We start from the raw sequence: 17,038 nt of genomic DNA, 5'->3' as shown, positions 1-17,038 counted from the left end.
CCACTGGCTGGGCCTCCTCACACACCTTCATCAAACATTACAGTCTGGATCTGCCCTCTACACCAGGTTCACAAGTTCTCATGTCTTGAGTGTGCCAGATTGCTTCACACCAGGGCGGGGTCTCTCAGTGTGGCGGCGTGGGTATTCGTTCCCCAAAGTATCGAGTATCGATGCAGCGGGAGTTCCCTTTACGAAAGGGAACGTCTCGGGTTACGTATGTAACCCTCGTTCCCTGAGTAGGGAACGAGACGCTGCATCCCTCGGCCACACTTTTCGCGCTCCTGAGAACGACTTGCTTCGACCCTTTAAAAGCTGACGCGGCTATGTTCCGTTGTCCTTTTATAGCTTCCGGATCACCGTCACATGCAACGTCACGAGTGACGAAAGACACAGCACCAATCAAGATTGGAATAGTTCCATTACAGACTTCAGACGCGTCATGCCGAGGGCATTCCCCAAAGTATCGAGTATCGATGCAGCGTCTCGTTTCCTACTCAGGGAACGAGGGTTATATACGTAACCCGAGACGTTCCTACAGGTTTCTTCAAGTTAAATTCAAGTCTTTTTAAGACCTTTTTAAGACCATTTATATAAAAAATTAATACCTATTTCACGTCCCTACCGGCAAAGAAAAACAAAATCCTTGAATTTGTGTTCATTTATTTTTCAAATGTGGAATGGGTAAAAGATAAGCCAAGCAGGTGTGAAAAATAAAAACATTTCAGTAAGCCACAAGAAAGTTTGCCGAACAATGTTAAGTTGTTTTTTAACATTAGCTAGCTACTTATTCCATGCTGGGAATATGGGGAACTGAGAGACCCCTGAACAATAAACATCGAAAATCAGAACTCAACAATAAATTAAATTAAGAAACACAGTCAACTCCTTAGCTCTTCACTCAGGGCAGCAATCTCTTTATCAAGGACAGCCAGTTCCGTCAACTTCTCCTTATGGCCTCTCCGCAGGAGGTTGGACCTGGAGATCAGGTCAGCCATCTTGCTTCCTGCCTTCCTTTCAGCCTCCTCAGCCAGCCTGTCTGCATCCCAAGCCAGACCCTCACACACCTCTTGTATGCGTCTCCTCTTCACCTTTAGCTCCTGAAGACAGTCCCCTGACTCTTTCCTCTTAAGAGCCTGGGATTTTGCCTCCCTTTTCTTTCTCTCTGTGTCAAGATGGGCACGATATCTGGTCCTAGCTCTTGCTACACTCTCGAGTAGCGCTTTACTGAGTGGAACCTAGGTATAGGATTGGGAAAAGAGAACCAGAGACAGTGACAAACTCAAGAAGCCAACTATGTTGATTCTGTCAACTTTTAAGTCAACAGCATTTTACTAGTCCAGGCAGGGATCATTCTTACCTGGGTAACACCTCCGTGTTGTGTGATATAATCACACACCAGCCTCCGTGTGACCACAGTGTCCTCTTGAATATTGTCTGACTCCACCTCTTTGTTGATAGAGAATCCATGTTCAACCGTAGCTTGGCCGTGGGAAAGGATGAGCAGCTTCTTGCAGAAGCCCCACAGCTCTGGATAAGGTTCCATGGCACTCCTCAGGAAGATGTCCAACCTCTTCTGCATGGGAGGAAAGGAGAGGAAGTCCTCACTCCGGCTCTCCAAGGATAGGAAACTGTCGAAGTGCTGCAGTATGACATCCCCTATGACAAAACAGATGAGAAAATATGCGGGGAAAAAAAAGAAATAATTAGGCTATAGGGCATTCCCAGCCAATCAGGTTTAGGATAAATTCATGTGTAGCCTATGATTTGCCTTTCTTATTCCTACCCGCAGAAGAATCAGTTAGCTGTTTGTCCTGGAGAAACCTCTGAACCAGCCCTTTCATGTGCTTCCTGCATCTTTCTGGGTCTCTGTACATTACTGATGGATCCAGGCACACCATCTGCCTAACAGTCGGATACTTGAGGGGGCTCTTGTCCTGCACTTTCCTAATGATGCTACACAGTCCCTGCATGCACTCTCTCCTGAACTCTAGCACCCTGAGCTCTGCACCTTTGATGCTCTAGAGAGAGGTAGCCATGAATATAGAACATGTCTTCAATGACCTGGTTCAGCCTAACCATTTGTAAAATGACCTTTTTAAACCATCACACTACCTTAAGCAGCGGCGGTTTCTTCATTAGGGCGATTGGGCGAAGCACCACCAAAGTGTGAAAGGGACTTTTTCAATCACAATCTCATTCAACCACAGAGTTACGCTAGTAGTCACTCACTGTTGTTCTGCCTCTGGATATAGTCCAATCAGCGCCAAGTCACGTTCTGTGGAGTACCGCCTCTTTTTGGGCGATTCCCATAGACTTACATTCAAAGATTTTTTTTTTCGAACTGCAGGCACTGCAATGCATTCTCTATGGGTTCCGGGAGGGCTCGCACTAACGTGCTTTCGTCATCACACGTAAACTTCACTTGTGCAGCGATTGGTTGAAACAAATATACCTCTAATAATATTTATCCATAAGCTGAAGTGACATCCAATAATTTCCTCAGTGCATAACTTACATTTCACGGACATATTCTCCATCTGTAAATGTTAGAAAGTCAATATTTCCAGCTTGTTGTCATGAGCTAAACTTCCGTGAACGAGCGCCGCCGCGTGCATGCGCGCCGAACAGACGGAGCGCAATAGAATAGGAGCGCAATTATTCTGACTAAAATATACATTAGCACTAAATTATAAATATATTTAGCTAAAATATTTCTTGTTGAATATTTGTTGTTGTTGGTGAACATAAATGTGCTAGAGAATTTCAAACCTACATGTGTATTTTTATGATATTAGCTTTGTTTTTATTTTTTATTTTTTTATTTTAAGTTTAGTAAATTTAACTACTTCTTTAAAAAGCATTATTTTGTTTTTAGATTGTAATGTTGCAATGTTAGAATGTAATGTGATTTGACCCCTTTTTTGGATAGACTGCAGATAGACAGCAAGGTTTCACTATGTTTGTTTTTATAACCTTCAATATGAACATTGTTTGTAGGACAATATTGATCAGAATATTAAATATTTAAAAAGTTATTAAATACATAATAATAAATATTATTAAAATTAAATACAGTTTTTTTTTATTCAAATAGAAAAATAATAATTAAATACTCAGATTATACCATACATCGCCATTTAGCCCAAAAATTCAGATTTATTTGGCAATTGGCTATTTCCCAACCCTACCGGCTGAAGTTTTAGCTAAACTTTAGGCTAATGATAGCTACATTATCACTGTTAAATTGTTATTTAACAATTAGCCTACATTCAGTCCCAAACAATTAATAATTCAGTTTGTTGTGCCCCCCCAAATTTTTTTAGCACCAGCCGCCACTGACCTTAAGGACTGACTCTGCACCTAGACCAATGGTGATGTCTTGTGGGCTGAGCCAGATGGTCTTGTCTGTGACATCCAATTTGGTCAGCTGCAGGGCAGTGATATCATGGAGGACTTCTCTCTTTATGAAGCGTCTGAGTAGACTCTGTCAAAAGACAAACACAAAAATGTCCGGTGCGGCACATTAATCACCGACATCAAATTGTCTGATTTTGATGCACAATGTATCCACTATTTTTTACACATACTAACCACAAACTCCACATTGTCAAAACATATCAATTGAGCCCAATCAGTGGTGATTATAATGTTAGAGAGAAACTCACCCCCCTACCAGAGTCTTGCTGCACCTACATTTCCGGTTTGAAAAATGCGGCAAAAGGAGGCGTTGCCTAGCGGACCGAGGGACGCGCGGGGGGAGTGGGGGGCCTCAACACTTCCTTGCTATTCCAACTCGCTACGAAGGTGTGGCCGAGACTGGGCGTATTTTATACTCCACAGCCGATTCAAATTCAAGTAAAGTTTTAACCTGAAGAGGGCACCACACTAACGGTTTTTGGAAGAAAATGTACTAAAATGTACTAAAATACCAAAAATAATTACCAGACATGTAGACATCACTATTAGACACTTATTATACAGTTTATCAGCAAAGAAAAATGATTTGGGGGTGAGTTGCACTTTAAGTAAATTATTACCATCATCAACTCAGTCAGGTCCTTCAGAAGGAATGGAAGCACAGGCTCATCTGTCTGGTATTTTTTCAGGAAGGGAGTGAAGGTCCTGGCGAGTGCTGTGTAGAACTGCAATTTGGCCAAGATGAGTGGATCCTTCATGGCTGCTGCAACTGTGTCATAGGATGCTGACAAAGAGAGGCAGACAGAGAGGCAGGACATTTCAACTTAGCCATATATTACAAAAACTATGACAAGGCCACACCAGCACAAGGGTTAGGACACAGTCACAGACCTATTCACTGCATTTAAGAACGGCCTACCTGTTCCAGGGTTCGAGAGTTTCTTTGATTTCACTGCTTCCATGTGCAAGAGCAGTGATGGCCAGACTTCCAGGGCTCTCTCCACAACCGGAAGGTTTTCCACCCAACGATGGGCACAGAAAGAAAGGGGGAACACACTAGACTTGGTTACTGTGATGTAATCCTCTCTCCTGGCGGGCACATTGAGGAACAATGTGTGCATTGCTTTTAGCAACTTGTCCAGCTGCCATGCAGTGAACCCACACTTGAATGCGTTGTGTAGCGTGTGTAGGCCACAGCTCCCCACACAAATGAGCTGAGCACCTGAAAATTTCATTGCAAAACTTAATATTAGAAACCAAATTCATATTTTGTATCACATGGAGATGTTTTGTACTGCATATGTTGCACCCATGCATCAATTTTTGCTCTGTAGCACTATGAGATTGTTTGTTCAATGTAAAGTGCACTACAAATAAAATGCATTATTATAATTATTAATAGATCACATTCACATTCACCCACAAACAGTAATAGCATTCTAAACTGCTCACCTCCATACTGCTCAGCGTGATCTTTCTGGAAAAGGTCGAAGAGTTTCCAATTCACACTGGGCCCATCCATTGAGATGGACACCAAGTCCCTGAGGTTCAGTCTGTCCATACATTCCTGAAAAAAAGGGTTGCATTTGATTACTCAAGATAAGAGGATTGGATGAGCAGATATTGTTAAGGGAAATAACTAATTGGTCATGTAATATTGCAGTTACAGAAGAGTATATGCACACAAGTTGAGTCTATCAATATAAATTGATGAGCTTTTAAAGTAAAAAATTATTATCCTTGCTTACTTTGAGATGCGACAGCAGGTCTTGTGCAGTGGAATGTCCCATAAACTGAGAGCCCAGATATCTGGACTGAACCTGTCCCTCGTTCCAGAAGCGGATGTGCACATCCAGCTGTTTGTTTTTCGTAGTCTCGTTGAGACTCTCATCAAACATCAGAACGAATGGCGATTTGTTGACTTTGGACACCAGGTCTTCTTTGATGTGAATAGCTAAACCAAACTTGGCTATGTAAGCTGTTTTGTCGGGACCGCAAGTAAATGTTTTAGCGATGTCGGAGTCAGGGAACATGCACTTGAAAAGCTCTGAGATACCCTCATTTCCATTGTAGGACTGGTGTTTAGCGATTGAGTTAAGAGTCCACAACACCTCGGCTTTCATTGTTGGTGTGGACCCAAAAGCTGTGCGCAGATCCACTCTAGTTGCGGTCGTAGCTGGACGGTCTGCAGCGCTAGCAGCAAGCTGGCTAATATTAGCTCCTGCTGCCGCTTCAGGCACATTAGCAGCGAGCTGGCTAACATTAACGTTAGTTGGTTGAAACACGCAGGTGATGGAAGGAGTTTGTTTTTGTCCATTGAGAGCGTTCATGTGCTTAGACGACTTGGCATGAGACTCTAATGCCTTCATTCCCATTGTACCTAGCTGAATCCTTTTTTTGCATATCGTGCAAAAAGCCTCAAAAACGTTGTTGTCCACTGGTTTTAACCAATGACGAAAAGAGTTTTTATCCAGCCACGCTTCATTAAATTTACATTTCCCCATAACCTCAGAATGAAATTGGTAGCTAGCTAACGTAAAACAAACGTTAAAAATATAACGGCGTCAGTCAACCTTTCCCGTGGAATGCTGAGATTTTCTTTGATTTTTCGCGCTTCTCCTTTGCTTGAGGTCTGTGTTGTGTTGCAGCCTATGGTTGTGGTTACTGAAGGCATCACGTGTTCGCAGTATTTTGTACTGTGACCCGGGGATGCGTTGCGTTCTCAATTATTGGTTCTGCAACTCTTTATTTATACTACGTTATTTAATCAAAATAATCGTGGTTGACAAATGAAACTTTTGAGGAAAAATACAATACGGAGAAGTTACATACAGCACAATTTTTAAGACCCAGACATCAAAATTCAAGACTTTTTGAAGACTTTTTAAGGTATTATTTCCAAATTAATAAATTCAATGCTTTTAAGACTTTTTAAGACCCCGCGGGAACCCTGACTAACCAGGCTCAGCCCTGCTTAGCTTCAGTGGGCAACCAGTCTTGGGCTACAGGGTGATATGGCTGCTGGATGTGAAACTTGTGAAACTTGTTTTCACAAGTTTACACTTTCAAAAGTCTAAGGGAATCAAGGAATAAAGTTGCACTTTAGACTTAAGTCGAAATCCATATGTTCGTTTGGCCGGAAGCTAGTTATTTTAATTTAATTTCTTACACAAACTCATCCCTTTGCTTCAGAAGGCCTTTATTAAAGGAACACTCCACCGTTTTTTGAAATAGGGCTTATTCACCTTCTTTCCTACATTTAGATAGGTGGGCAAATGCATTTTTGTCTCAGTGCATGCGTTGTTTTAGTTTGACAGGGTCGGCGCTAGCTTAGCTTAGCACAATGAATGGAATCCTTTGTTGCCAGCTAGCATGGCCTGAGTAAAAGTGATCTAAAAAAATAAATAAACCCCACCTAATTACTTCTTGTGGCCTGCGTATTCACAACGAGTACAAATAGCGATGCTGATTAACACTAGGCGATTTCCTAGGCAGATATTGACTTGGGACTATATTAGGGGGAAGCACAGGCGAATCACTGCTGCTTAGGCGAAGCACTGCTACTTGGGCGCAGAGATATCACGCAACACATGAAATGTCAATATACCGGCGTGAATAGTAGCTGGCTATTTTTCCTACAGTACATGAATGGCAATGAACATGGCTAATTTTGTGAGAGACGAAGAGGGTGACTTCTCAGACAGTCAAGAGCCAGAGCCAGAGCCAGAACCATACCTGAGTTTTCAGAAGACGAGCTGCGTGCTTTGGAAATAGAATGACAGGAGGAGGAGGTTGCGATCGCTCAACAGCCTGAGGACGTGAGGATGAGAGCCAACACGAACTGGTGGTGTGAATCTGGGGGAATATGCCAATCTATCCCGACTGAAATAGTGTCTGTGCTGTAGAGAGTGGGACAAGTTTCTGCCATCCATCGATGACCAGGCTCAGCGCGTCAGATCAAGATGAGCGTGCCGGCAGTTGTGTCACAGCTAACGTTACCGAGGATTTCACGGCGTTGATCCATTCTGCAGTAACTTTTACTCTATTTTTTTTCCCGGTGTGATAAAGTGAACTGGAAAAAAAGCCCCACGCCGAATGGACCAAATGGACAACTGTCCACAGAGTAAGTGATTATTTTAAACATGACGCATGTATAGATCGAAAAGTAAATGTGGATATGAGCAGGCTTCACTCAATGTGTACACTTGTCAATTTTAAGAGTGCTGGCCTAGATAATTATAATACATGCAGTGGGAGAGAGGCCGCACTATGCTTAAATATATTTTTATTTTTATTTGCACAGATGCATGTATAGATCGAAAAGTAAATGTGGATATGAGCAGGCTTCACTCAATGTGTACACTTGTCAATTTTAAGAGTGCTGGCCTAGATAATTATAATACATGAAGTGGGAGAGAGGCCGCACTATGCTTAAATATATTTTTATTTGCACAGACGCGTTTCTGAAGAAGGCACGCGGCGAAACGCGTCTGAGCAAATAAAAATAAAAATATATTTAAGCATAGTGCGGCCTCTCTAGATGTATAGATCGACCCATATTATACCTGTATTCACATTCACATATTAGACCACATATTCACATTTCATGTGTTGCGTGATATCTCTGCGCCCAAGTAGCAGTGCTTCGCCTAAGCAGCAGTGCTTCGCCTGTGCTTCCCCCTAATATAGTCCCAAGTTAATATCTGCCTAGGAAATCGCCTAGTGTTAATCAGCATCGCTATTTGTACTCGTTGTGAATACGCAGGCCACAAGAAGTAATTAGGTGGGGTTTATTTATTTTTTTTGATCACTTTTACTCAGGCCATGCTGGCTGGCAACAAAGGATTCCATTCATTGTGCTAAGCTAAGCTAGCGCCGACCCTGTCAAACTAAAACAACGCATGCACTGAGACAAAAATGCATTTGCCCACCTATCTAAATGTAGGAAAGAAGGTGAATAAGCCCTATTTCAAAAAACGGTGGAGTGTTCCTTTAACCCCCCAGAGCCATGTGGAGTTCTTTTATGATGGATGGATGCACTTGTTTGATCTTCAAACTGATGGTTGCAATGCATTGCCAATTATAAAGCTCGGAAGCGTTAGGGTGTTTATTAATATAACTCTGATTGTGTTCATCTGAAAGAAGAAAGTCATATACACCTAGGGTGGCTTGAGGGGGAGAGTAAATCATGGGGTAATTTTCTCTCTATTCCTTAGTAAAAGTTGGTCTGTGAATAGGTTTTAAGAGAAAACTCTTAACTAAGAACTTTTACTGCCATTTAGGAGAACTCTTAGTGGTAAGATACAATGTTTTGTGTTTTGCAATGGGTGTTGGATAATTTAGATTACAACTGTATATATATATATATATATATATATATATATATACACTCACCTAAAGGATTATTAGGAACACCATACTAATACTGTGTTTGACCCCCTTTCGGCTTCAGAACTGCCTTAATTCTACGTGGCATTGAATCAAACAAGGTGCTGAAAGCGTTCTTTAGAAATGTTGGCCCATATTGATAGGATAGCATCTTGCAGTTGATGGACATTTGTGGGATGCACATCCAGGGCACGAAGCTCCCGTTCCACCACATCCCAAAGATGCTCTATTGGGTTGAGATCTGGTGACTGTGGGGGCCATTTTAGTACAGTGAACTCATTGTCATGTTCAAGAAACCAATTTGAAATGATCTGAGCTTTGTGACATGGTGCATTATCCTGCTGGAAGTAGCCATCAGAGGATGGGTACATGGTGGTCATAAAGGGATGGACATGGTCAGAAACAATGCTCAGGTAGGCCGTGGCATTTAAACGATGCCCAATTGGCACTATCCCCCACACCACAACATCCCCCACACCATTACACCACCACCACCAGCCTGCACAGTGGTAACAAGACATGATGGATCCATGTTCTCATTGTGTTTACGCCAAATTCTGACTCTACCATCTGAATGTCTCAACAGAAATCGAGACTCATCAGACCAGGCAACATTTTTCCAGTCTTCAACTGTCCAATTTTGGTGAGCTCGTGCAAATTGTAGCCTCTTTTTCCTATTTGTAGTGGAGATGAGCAATGTTCCCTCTAATTTTTTTCAGCACTGAGCAAATTTTTTTTTTTCTGAGCGCACATTTCAGTACTGTGAGCAATTCGCAACCACACGACCTGCCGAAAATGACCACGAGCCTGCGTTAGCCATAGGGGATTCAAAGAGATGACAGCAAATGCATCAATATGTCTACAAGGTTGATATTTATTCAATATCCTTTATAATGGTTGGACTTTGGGAACATTTTAAAGATGGTGTTTTACCAGTCAGTTTAAAGTCAAGTCAAGTCAAGTATATTTGTATAGCGCATTTCACAATACAAATTGTATTAAAGCAGCTTCACAGTATTAAATTAAAATAATACAACAAAGTTTGTTTCTAGTGGAATTTATTGATTGATAAAAATAAATTAATATTCCCAAAATATCCCCAACTTATGGGGATATTTAAGTTTAAGTTACAGTTTTTATTTCACTTTTAGATGCAATACATTTTAATTTATTCATTAAAAAAAGTATGTGTATGTAAGCAGAACAGTGTTGATTTTAAAACTGTGTTGTTACAATGTTTAAAGTGTCTGACAACAATAAATATTCTTATTATAAATAAAACTGCCTAGTTTTTGAGCTGTGCATAACTGTAGCTGAATACTATGCTACTGTATTTTAATATTGGCCATTATGTGAGCTTGGAGAGCCAAATATTTTCTGAGGTGGTACCTTACTTGGTGTAAAAAGTTTGAGAACCACTGGCCTAAAGGATATGTATGCGTACCGTAAAACTTCAAATAATAGCCCGGGCTTTTATTTTCCCCAATCGCCAAACTGCACTGGCTTGTATTTGAGACAGGCGTCTATATGAGACAGGCCTTTAATTTAGTGAAACTTCACCCTGTGCTGCAATATACATTTAGTTTGACATTCATTTACAGAAATCAGCTGGTTGAATGGAAACTGATGTTATCGGATTTTCAGGTGATATTCTCAATTCATTCAGTAAACGGACGCTCTGAGGTAAAGTGAATTCAGACTGCAGACTTAGCAACGATTGTATTTGTACAGTACAATCATATAGCCTAGTACAGACATTATCTTAATTCCACAATGTCCTTAAACATAACTATATTGCTGGCCATAAACTGACAAAGTGCGCGTCCGGTGCGGTCTGCGATACCTTGTCATGGACGCGACGCGGCGCTTCTAGTCCGGTGTGTGATACCTCGAGTTGTCATAGACGCGACGCGACGCGGCGCTAAAGCCTGTTTTATGCTTCTGCGTCGAACTGCCGCCGTAGCTACGTCGTAGGCTGTGTGTAGCGTGCGTACCCTACGGCGTACCCTGACGTGCACCTCTCCAAAAATGTAACAACGCGTCAATTCTACGCGGACACAAGCGCTGTGATTGGTCTGCCAGAACCCCTCCCTCGGGGTTTCACACGCTCCCTAGGTGCGCGTCAACGCGGACAACGACACAGAAGTATAAATTAAAACCAACACGTTGCCTACGGCGTATAGGCTCCGGCGTAGGTCCGACGCAGAAGTATAATGAGGCCTTAACTCTCTCTGCCTGCCTTGCTTGCGCTTACAGCTCCCGCCCAGATGCGCAGGGCTCTCTTGCGTGCGCAAATCTGCACCATAGAACTGGCTTAAACCGACGATCTGACGGGTTTTAGAAGATTAAATACAACCCGAAACAAAAAAACAGACCGGGCCTCTATTAGAGACCGGCCTTTATTTATCCAAACCTGTATCCACACCAGGAGTGTAAAATAGAAGTCTATTTGGGACTCGGCTATTATTTGAAGTTTTACGGGATGTAAACATTCTAACGTACATCCAGCTTGGTTGTCACATGTCAGTATTTTAAATGTTTATTACCTAGCCTGCATCGCCTTTGATGCTCAGATGTTTAACCCCTGAAAAAAAAATAATAATCTTTGCGCGGTCTGAAAAATCTATTGCGCGGCCACTTCGATTGGCCTGCGCGGCCGCGTGCGCGCGCAGCTTAGAGGGAACATTGGAGATGAGTGGTACCCGGTGGGGTCTTCTGCTGTTGTAGCCCATCCGGCTCAAGGTTGTGCGTGTTGTGGCTTCACAAATGCTTTGCTGCATACCTCGGTTGAAACGAGTGGTTATTTCAGTCAAAGTTGCTTTTCTATCAGCTTGAATCAGTCGGCCCATTCTCCTCTGACCTCTAGCATCAACAAGGCATTTTCGCCCACAGGACTGCCGCATACTGGATGTTTTTCCCTTTTCACACCATTTTTTGTAAACCCTAGAAATGGTTGTGCATGAAAATCCCAGTAACTGAGCAGATTGTGAAATACTCAGACCGGCCCGTCTGACACCAACAACCATGCCACGCTCAAAATTGCTTAAATCACCTTTCTTTCCCATTCTGACATTCAGTTTGGAGTTCAGGAGATTGTCTTGACCAGGACCACACCCCTAAATGCATTGAAGCAACTGCCATGTGATTGGTTGATTAGATAATTGCATTAATGAGAAATTGAACAGGTGTTCTTAATAATCCTTTAGGTGAGTGTATATATATATATATATATATATATATATATATATATATATATATATATTGTCTTGCAGAAAACATTAAGCATCTAAATTAATTGTTTTTACCCAAATAAAACATATTATTTATTATGATTGAACCTACTATATCAGGGTACAACAGCAACACATTTTTAGAGGAGGTAGAAATGGCTTCTCAAGGTAATATCACACGTTTCCCGCTTTACAGTGCTTTTAGAACATATTACGTTTACTTGAGATCTCTAAAAAATATTTATATTATACTCTCTTTATATTTACATCATCTTTTTATATTAATTTATTTCCTTGCACACTTTTATCTTTTGCTTAGTATTTTCAATCTTACCAGAAGATGGCGTTGGGATTTTAAATAGCTCTCTGATGCTGCACTGCACAGTATTTGACTCTGGCCTAAAGGCTCCTCCACCAGTGAAATGGGAGAGAGACACTGGTGGTCTGGACAGCAGGATTCATCAAATGGCAAATGGCTCCCTTTTCTTTCCACGCTTAAAAGAAGAAGACTTTGGAAACTATTCGTGCAGTGCAAAGAGAGGGAACAAACAGATTCAGACCACTGTCATGATCAGCAAAGCATGTATGTATCTTGCATTAGTATAAAATGATATTAATTATTGAAATTATGTTAATGGTTACACAGAGGACTTACACACATGATGCATCTAAGGTGTCCACCACAAAAGGTCATAGATTGTAATTTGTGTTTGTTTGTTTGTAGGCCTGGAAGATGTGTTCTTTCACCCTCAGTCCATGAGAACTGAAGAGGGACAAGATGTTTTCCTTCAATGTGTCTCTGGTGATAGTTCTCCTCCTGCTCAGATTTCATGGTTGAAAAATGGCAGAGTTCTCACCAAAGGAAACCAGATTCAGGTACAGTAGCTACAGAACTAAAACACGTTTAGTAAGTAGCCTACACAGACTGTTATATAATCAAATATGGCTATAATAAAATAACTTACAATCAATTACAACTAAAGATGGGTTTAATTTTACTACTTTTAAAAGATGAGAAGCCTTTATGAAATGATATATTGTTTGGTGATATATTTCCTGTTAGGATCTCACCAACTTTGAAAGTCAAAGAGCATTGCTGTTTGATTAAAACTGTTCGTGGGTGTGGTTTGGACGTGACTTTTATTCTATTTACAATCACACGTGCCAGCTGAGTAGTCACAAATTGATAACTTTGAAGCCCATCTCTCAGAGCTTGTGCAGAATATTTATATGATTTAGCACACAAACTCCACAAAGAAAGTGCAACCACGACAAATGCGTGGAGAGAGATTGTTTTTTATGCAGCCAGATCCAATGGTTTGTCGCCAAAAGGGGAAACTGGAAAGGGCTCCATGACAGGTATAATAATATTTCTTTGCTAAATACTACCACTATATTACCACTAGGGACAGTATGGAGGAGGGAGTCAAAGGAAGACTTCAGGCACCTTGCACTTGGCTAACATCACCAAAACAGACCAAGGAATATATATCTGTATCACCCACAATCCTCTTCTGAACATAAGCAAAGAGAGTCAAGCAGCAACTCTGACAGTGCATGGTAAGACCTTTGATATATTTTGCATTATACAAATCTGTCATTCTTAACTTAGTGTCTTTATTTTTTTTTATTGCACAGGTTTTAATGTAGACATAAAGATAATTGAGGGCCCACAAAATGTCACTGTACCTGTTGAAAAGGAAGCGGCACTCCACTGCTTTGTTGAAGGCTTCCCCATTCCCACAGTGCAGTGGTTTAAGGATGGACACCCATTACCCAGTTCATCTAGATGGGATCTGCAGAAGGAAGGACAACTGCTGATTTTCAAGTGAGATATTTCTACGGCAGATTATGAATCAATAAGTGTGAAATTAAAATAACAAAATATATACATTTCTTCAAGAATAAAGAGTTTTAATAAAACAAAGTTCAATGAAATATATGATCATTAATCAATAAATCAGCAATATATGCCTATGAATATTTATAAAATACCCATTGTTGTTAAAATTGGCAAGAAAATGGAAGTTAGTCTTTTCTTCCCTATTGTGACATATATATCCGAGTAAAATGGCTTCTCAAACAAGAAAAAATGTAGGACAGGACTTGATTTTGTCCATGGAGAATTGATTGGACCGTTTGATCGTTGTTTGCTCGTTGATCGTCGATTGAGATTGTTGATCTCATGTGAGTGAGTGTCCCGCCCTCACGCCAATAAACACTTCATCAGAGAAGAGATGTTGCTGCAAAAGGAAGAGGAAGTTATTTCGATTAAAGATTATGAGGCGACATCAATTAAAAACAATAATGATGTGCATGGATAAATAATTTTGCCTATAAAAAATACTGCAATATTTCATAAAAAATAATAATGGTCAATTTTGATTGCATGGTGAATTTAAATACTAATGACAGAAGGCATTAAAGCTGTGAAAACCTTCTTCCTAGGAGAGTTTTGTCAGAAGATGAGGGGCTGTATTTCTGTGAAGCTCGCAATGAGAAGGAGAAAGTGAAATCCCAACCAGCTTACCTCTTACCTGCAGGTACTTCCTTTCGGATGAGTCTACTTTCGTTCCAGGTGGTAGCTGCTCACACCTGTCCTCTATAGTGTGGGGAATTGTGTTATTTTAGGAACGGTTCATATAGATTTTTGCAACTGGTGTTTTTTTACTTGCTATGACCCCACTGAATACAAAACAACCTGTTTCCAATTTTTTTCTTCATTTTTAGTGCCAAAATTCAAGATGGCAGACAATATATGCAGAAAAATCACAGAAAATAAAATATATAATCTTTTCACTTCTATGAAAGCTTTAAAATGGTAAACTTTTTGATGAATGTATTCCTAATAAGGCAGACAAGTGAGACACAGACTATTTTAAAAATAGTTATTCGATCATTTACCAAAAAAAAAATGTAAAAAAAAAAAAAAAAAAAAATCTGCATTTTGTTTCATTATTGAAGAGTTCAACAAAACAGTCAGCCATTGTCACTCAAGTATTTATCCTCATCACTCTCACTGTCACTGTCTGACTTTTCAATATTGGTGCATGTCTCCTCAGAGCCCTCACACCTGCAAAGTTGCGTGCATGGTAAGTTGTTGCTCTTGCAAGAACACCTTTAGTCCAGACGTTTTAAGCCAAAATGGGGGTCAACTGTGAACAAATTGCAACAGAAGCAAACTCAACTGATTTTGTATCCTCAATATGTCCTGAGTAAGGAAAAAAAAGCCCCGAAGAATCCCATTAGGAGAAAGTTTTGAAAAAGACCCAAATATAGCCTATTCATACGCCTATTCATTATTTTTCTCACATGAATAGGGTAAAAAATTTAACCTTTAGATATCACCATGAAAATTACTGAGTTGATTACTTATATCAGTTGTACTGATACATCTTCTGATGCACCAGGGCACATCATCAGTGATGTATCCTGAGGTCATCGGGTGTTTCGGGTCTCTCGAACATCAGACACCCTCACTCAGGCGACCCAGCTGAGGTTGATCAAGCCTCAGCTTGTGCCCTGGCAGCTCAACCACGGTTCCGCTCTCTTAATCCAGAGCCATCTAGAGGCTTTCTCCGCTGCCTCTTTGCTGTTACAGATGGCTCTTCTCCTTCTTTCGCCTGAGATGCCGAGTGCAGTATATGCCCTGCAGAGGGACTGTCCAGCAAAGCCTCTGCACCCTACCTCTACAGGCAAGCACCTTGCCTTCCAGCCTTGTTCGTGGCAGTCGCTGACTAAGTCCTGATATTTCCCCTTTTTCCGCTCAAAGGCCTCCTCCATTCGCTCCTCCCATGGCACGGTGAGCTCCAGCATGACAACATTTTTTGTTGCCTCAGATACCAGGATGATGTCAGGTCTGAGTGAGGTCTTGACTACATGCTGGGGGAACTTGAGCTGCTTGCCCAGGTCTACTGACAGCTGCCAGTCCTGTGCAGTTTGGAGAAGCCCTGATGTTCCTTTCTTTGTTCCTGGCTTTTCTCCGGCTCTAATGAAGCTGATGGTTTGCTTCCTAGGTCTGGACTTTTGGCAGATGGAAACAGCACTAGAGATGCTCTCTGTGATAGTCTTGAGCACCTGATCATGACGCCAGCGGTATCGGCCTTCCCCCAGAGCTTTTGGGCAACAACTCAATACATGCTCAAGGGTCCCCTTGTTCTTCTGGCAGAGGGGGCATGCTGGTGATTCGGCCAAGCCCCAGCGGTGCAGGTTGGATGGGCTGGGTAGAACATCATAGACCGCCTGGACCAGGAACTTGATGCGGTGTGGTTCTGCCCTCCACAGGTCAGTCCACGAGATCTTCCTCTCCACAACTTGCTCCCATCTAGTCCATGCGCCTTGCTGTCTCATCCCCACCGCTCTGCTGGTCCTCTCCTCCTCCACAGCTGCTCTGACTTCCTTCTGAACCAGTTGCCGCCGCTCCTTCCCCCGCGCTTTGTCATACCGGGGGGCTGCAACGGCTCCTAGTCCAGCCCTTCCTCTGGCCACAGTTCCCACAAGGACTCCATGGCGCAAACGGGACTCTGCCTGCTCCACTGCCACCTCTGCTCTCCACTTCCTGCCAGTCTTGACTACCACCCCTGCCCCAGAGACTTTTGGGTCTGTTGATTCCCGGAACTGCAGCACCTCTCTTGCACGCAAAACCTTGAACTCCTCCTCGATAGATTTCAGAGGTAGTGTCAGTTTGCAGCTGTTTCCATAGAGTGCGATGTTGCTTAAGCTCCGCGGTAGACCCAACCATCTCCTCAGATAGCGGCTGACTCTCCTCTCCAGGTCTGTAATGGTGGAGATCGGGAATTCATAGAGAAGCAGTGGCCACAGTATCCTCGGCAGAATCCCGTGCTGGTATATCCACGCCTTGAATTTGCCGGGTAGGCCTGTTTTGTCGACGCTCTTAAGCCATTTCTCCAACTCCTCACAGGTGTTCTTTATTGAAGCTGTGTCCCTGAGGCTGCTGTCAAAATACCTCCCCAGGCTTTTCACAGGCTTCTCGGAGATGGTAG

At 42.0% G+C, this 17,038-nt stretch overlaps 2 protein-coding genes across 2 annotated transcripts; one reads left to right on the top strand and one right to left on the bottom strand.

Moving 5' to 3' along the window:
- Nucleotides 1-645: 645 nt before the first annotated feature.
- Nucleotides 646-5,792, bottom strand: LOC311293740 (uncharacterized protein; the record flags this gene model as incomplete). The annotated part of the gene is made up of 8 exons (XM_084414230.1): nucleotides 646-1,235; nucleotides 1,358-1,656; nucleotides 1,784-2,018; nucleotides 3,341-3,484; nucleotides 4,038-4,201; nucleotides 4,337-4,639; nucleotides 4,870-4,984; nucleotides 5,166-5,792. 8 exons carry the CDS (start codon nucleotides 5,790-5,792, stop codon nucleotides 879-881), a joined length of 2,244 nt encoding a protein of 747 aa, XP_084270356.1. The 3' UTR covers nucleotides 646-878.
- A 6,398-nt stretch (nucleotides 5,793-12,190) lies between these two features.
- On the top strand, nucleotides 12,191-15,277 carry LOC311293739 (netrin receptor DCC-like; the record flags this gene model as incomplete). Its single annotated transcript, XM_084414229.1, has 6 exons — nucleotides 12,191-12,203; nucleotides 12,373-12,618; nucleotides 12,760-12,911; nucleotides 13,442-13,595; nucleotides 13,674-13,863; nucleotides 14,484-15,277. The coding sequence occupies 6 exons, from the start codon at nucleotides 12,191-12,193 to the stop codon at nucleotides 14,641-14,643; spliced, it is 915 nt and encodes a 304-aa protein (XP_084270355.1). The 3' UTR covers nucleotides 14,644-15,277.
- Between the last annotated feature and the right edge of the window lie 1,761 nt (nucleotides 15,278-17,038).

Source organism: Rutilus rutilus (genome assembly GCF_951802725.1).
Source record: "Rutilus rutilus genome assembly, chromosome: 7".
NCBI classification, from domain to species: Eukaryota; Metazoa; Chordata; class Actinopteri; order Cypriniformes; family Leuciscidae; genus Rutilus; species Rutilus rutilus.
Note: the sequence above shows the minus strand (reverse complement) of the source record. Positions and strands in the feature narration are given on the sequence as shown.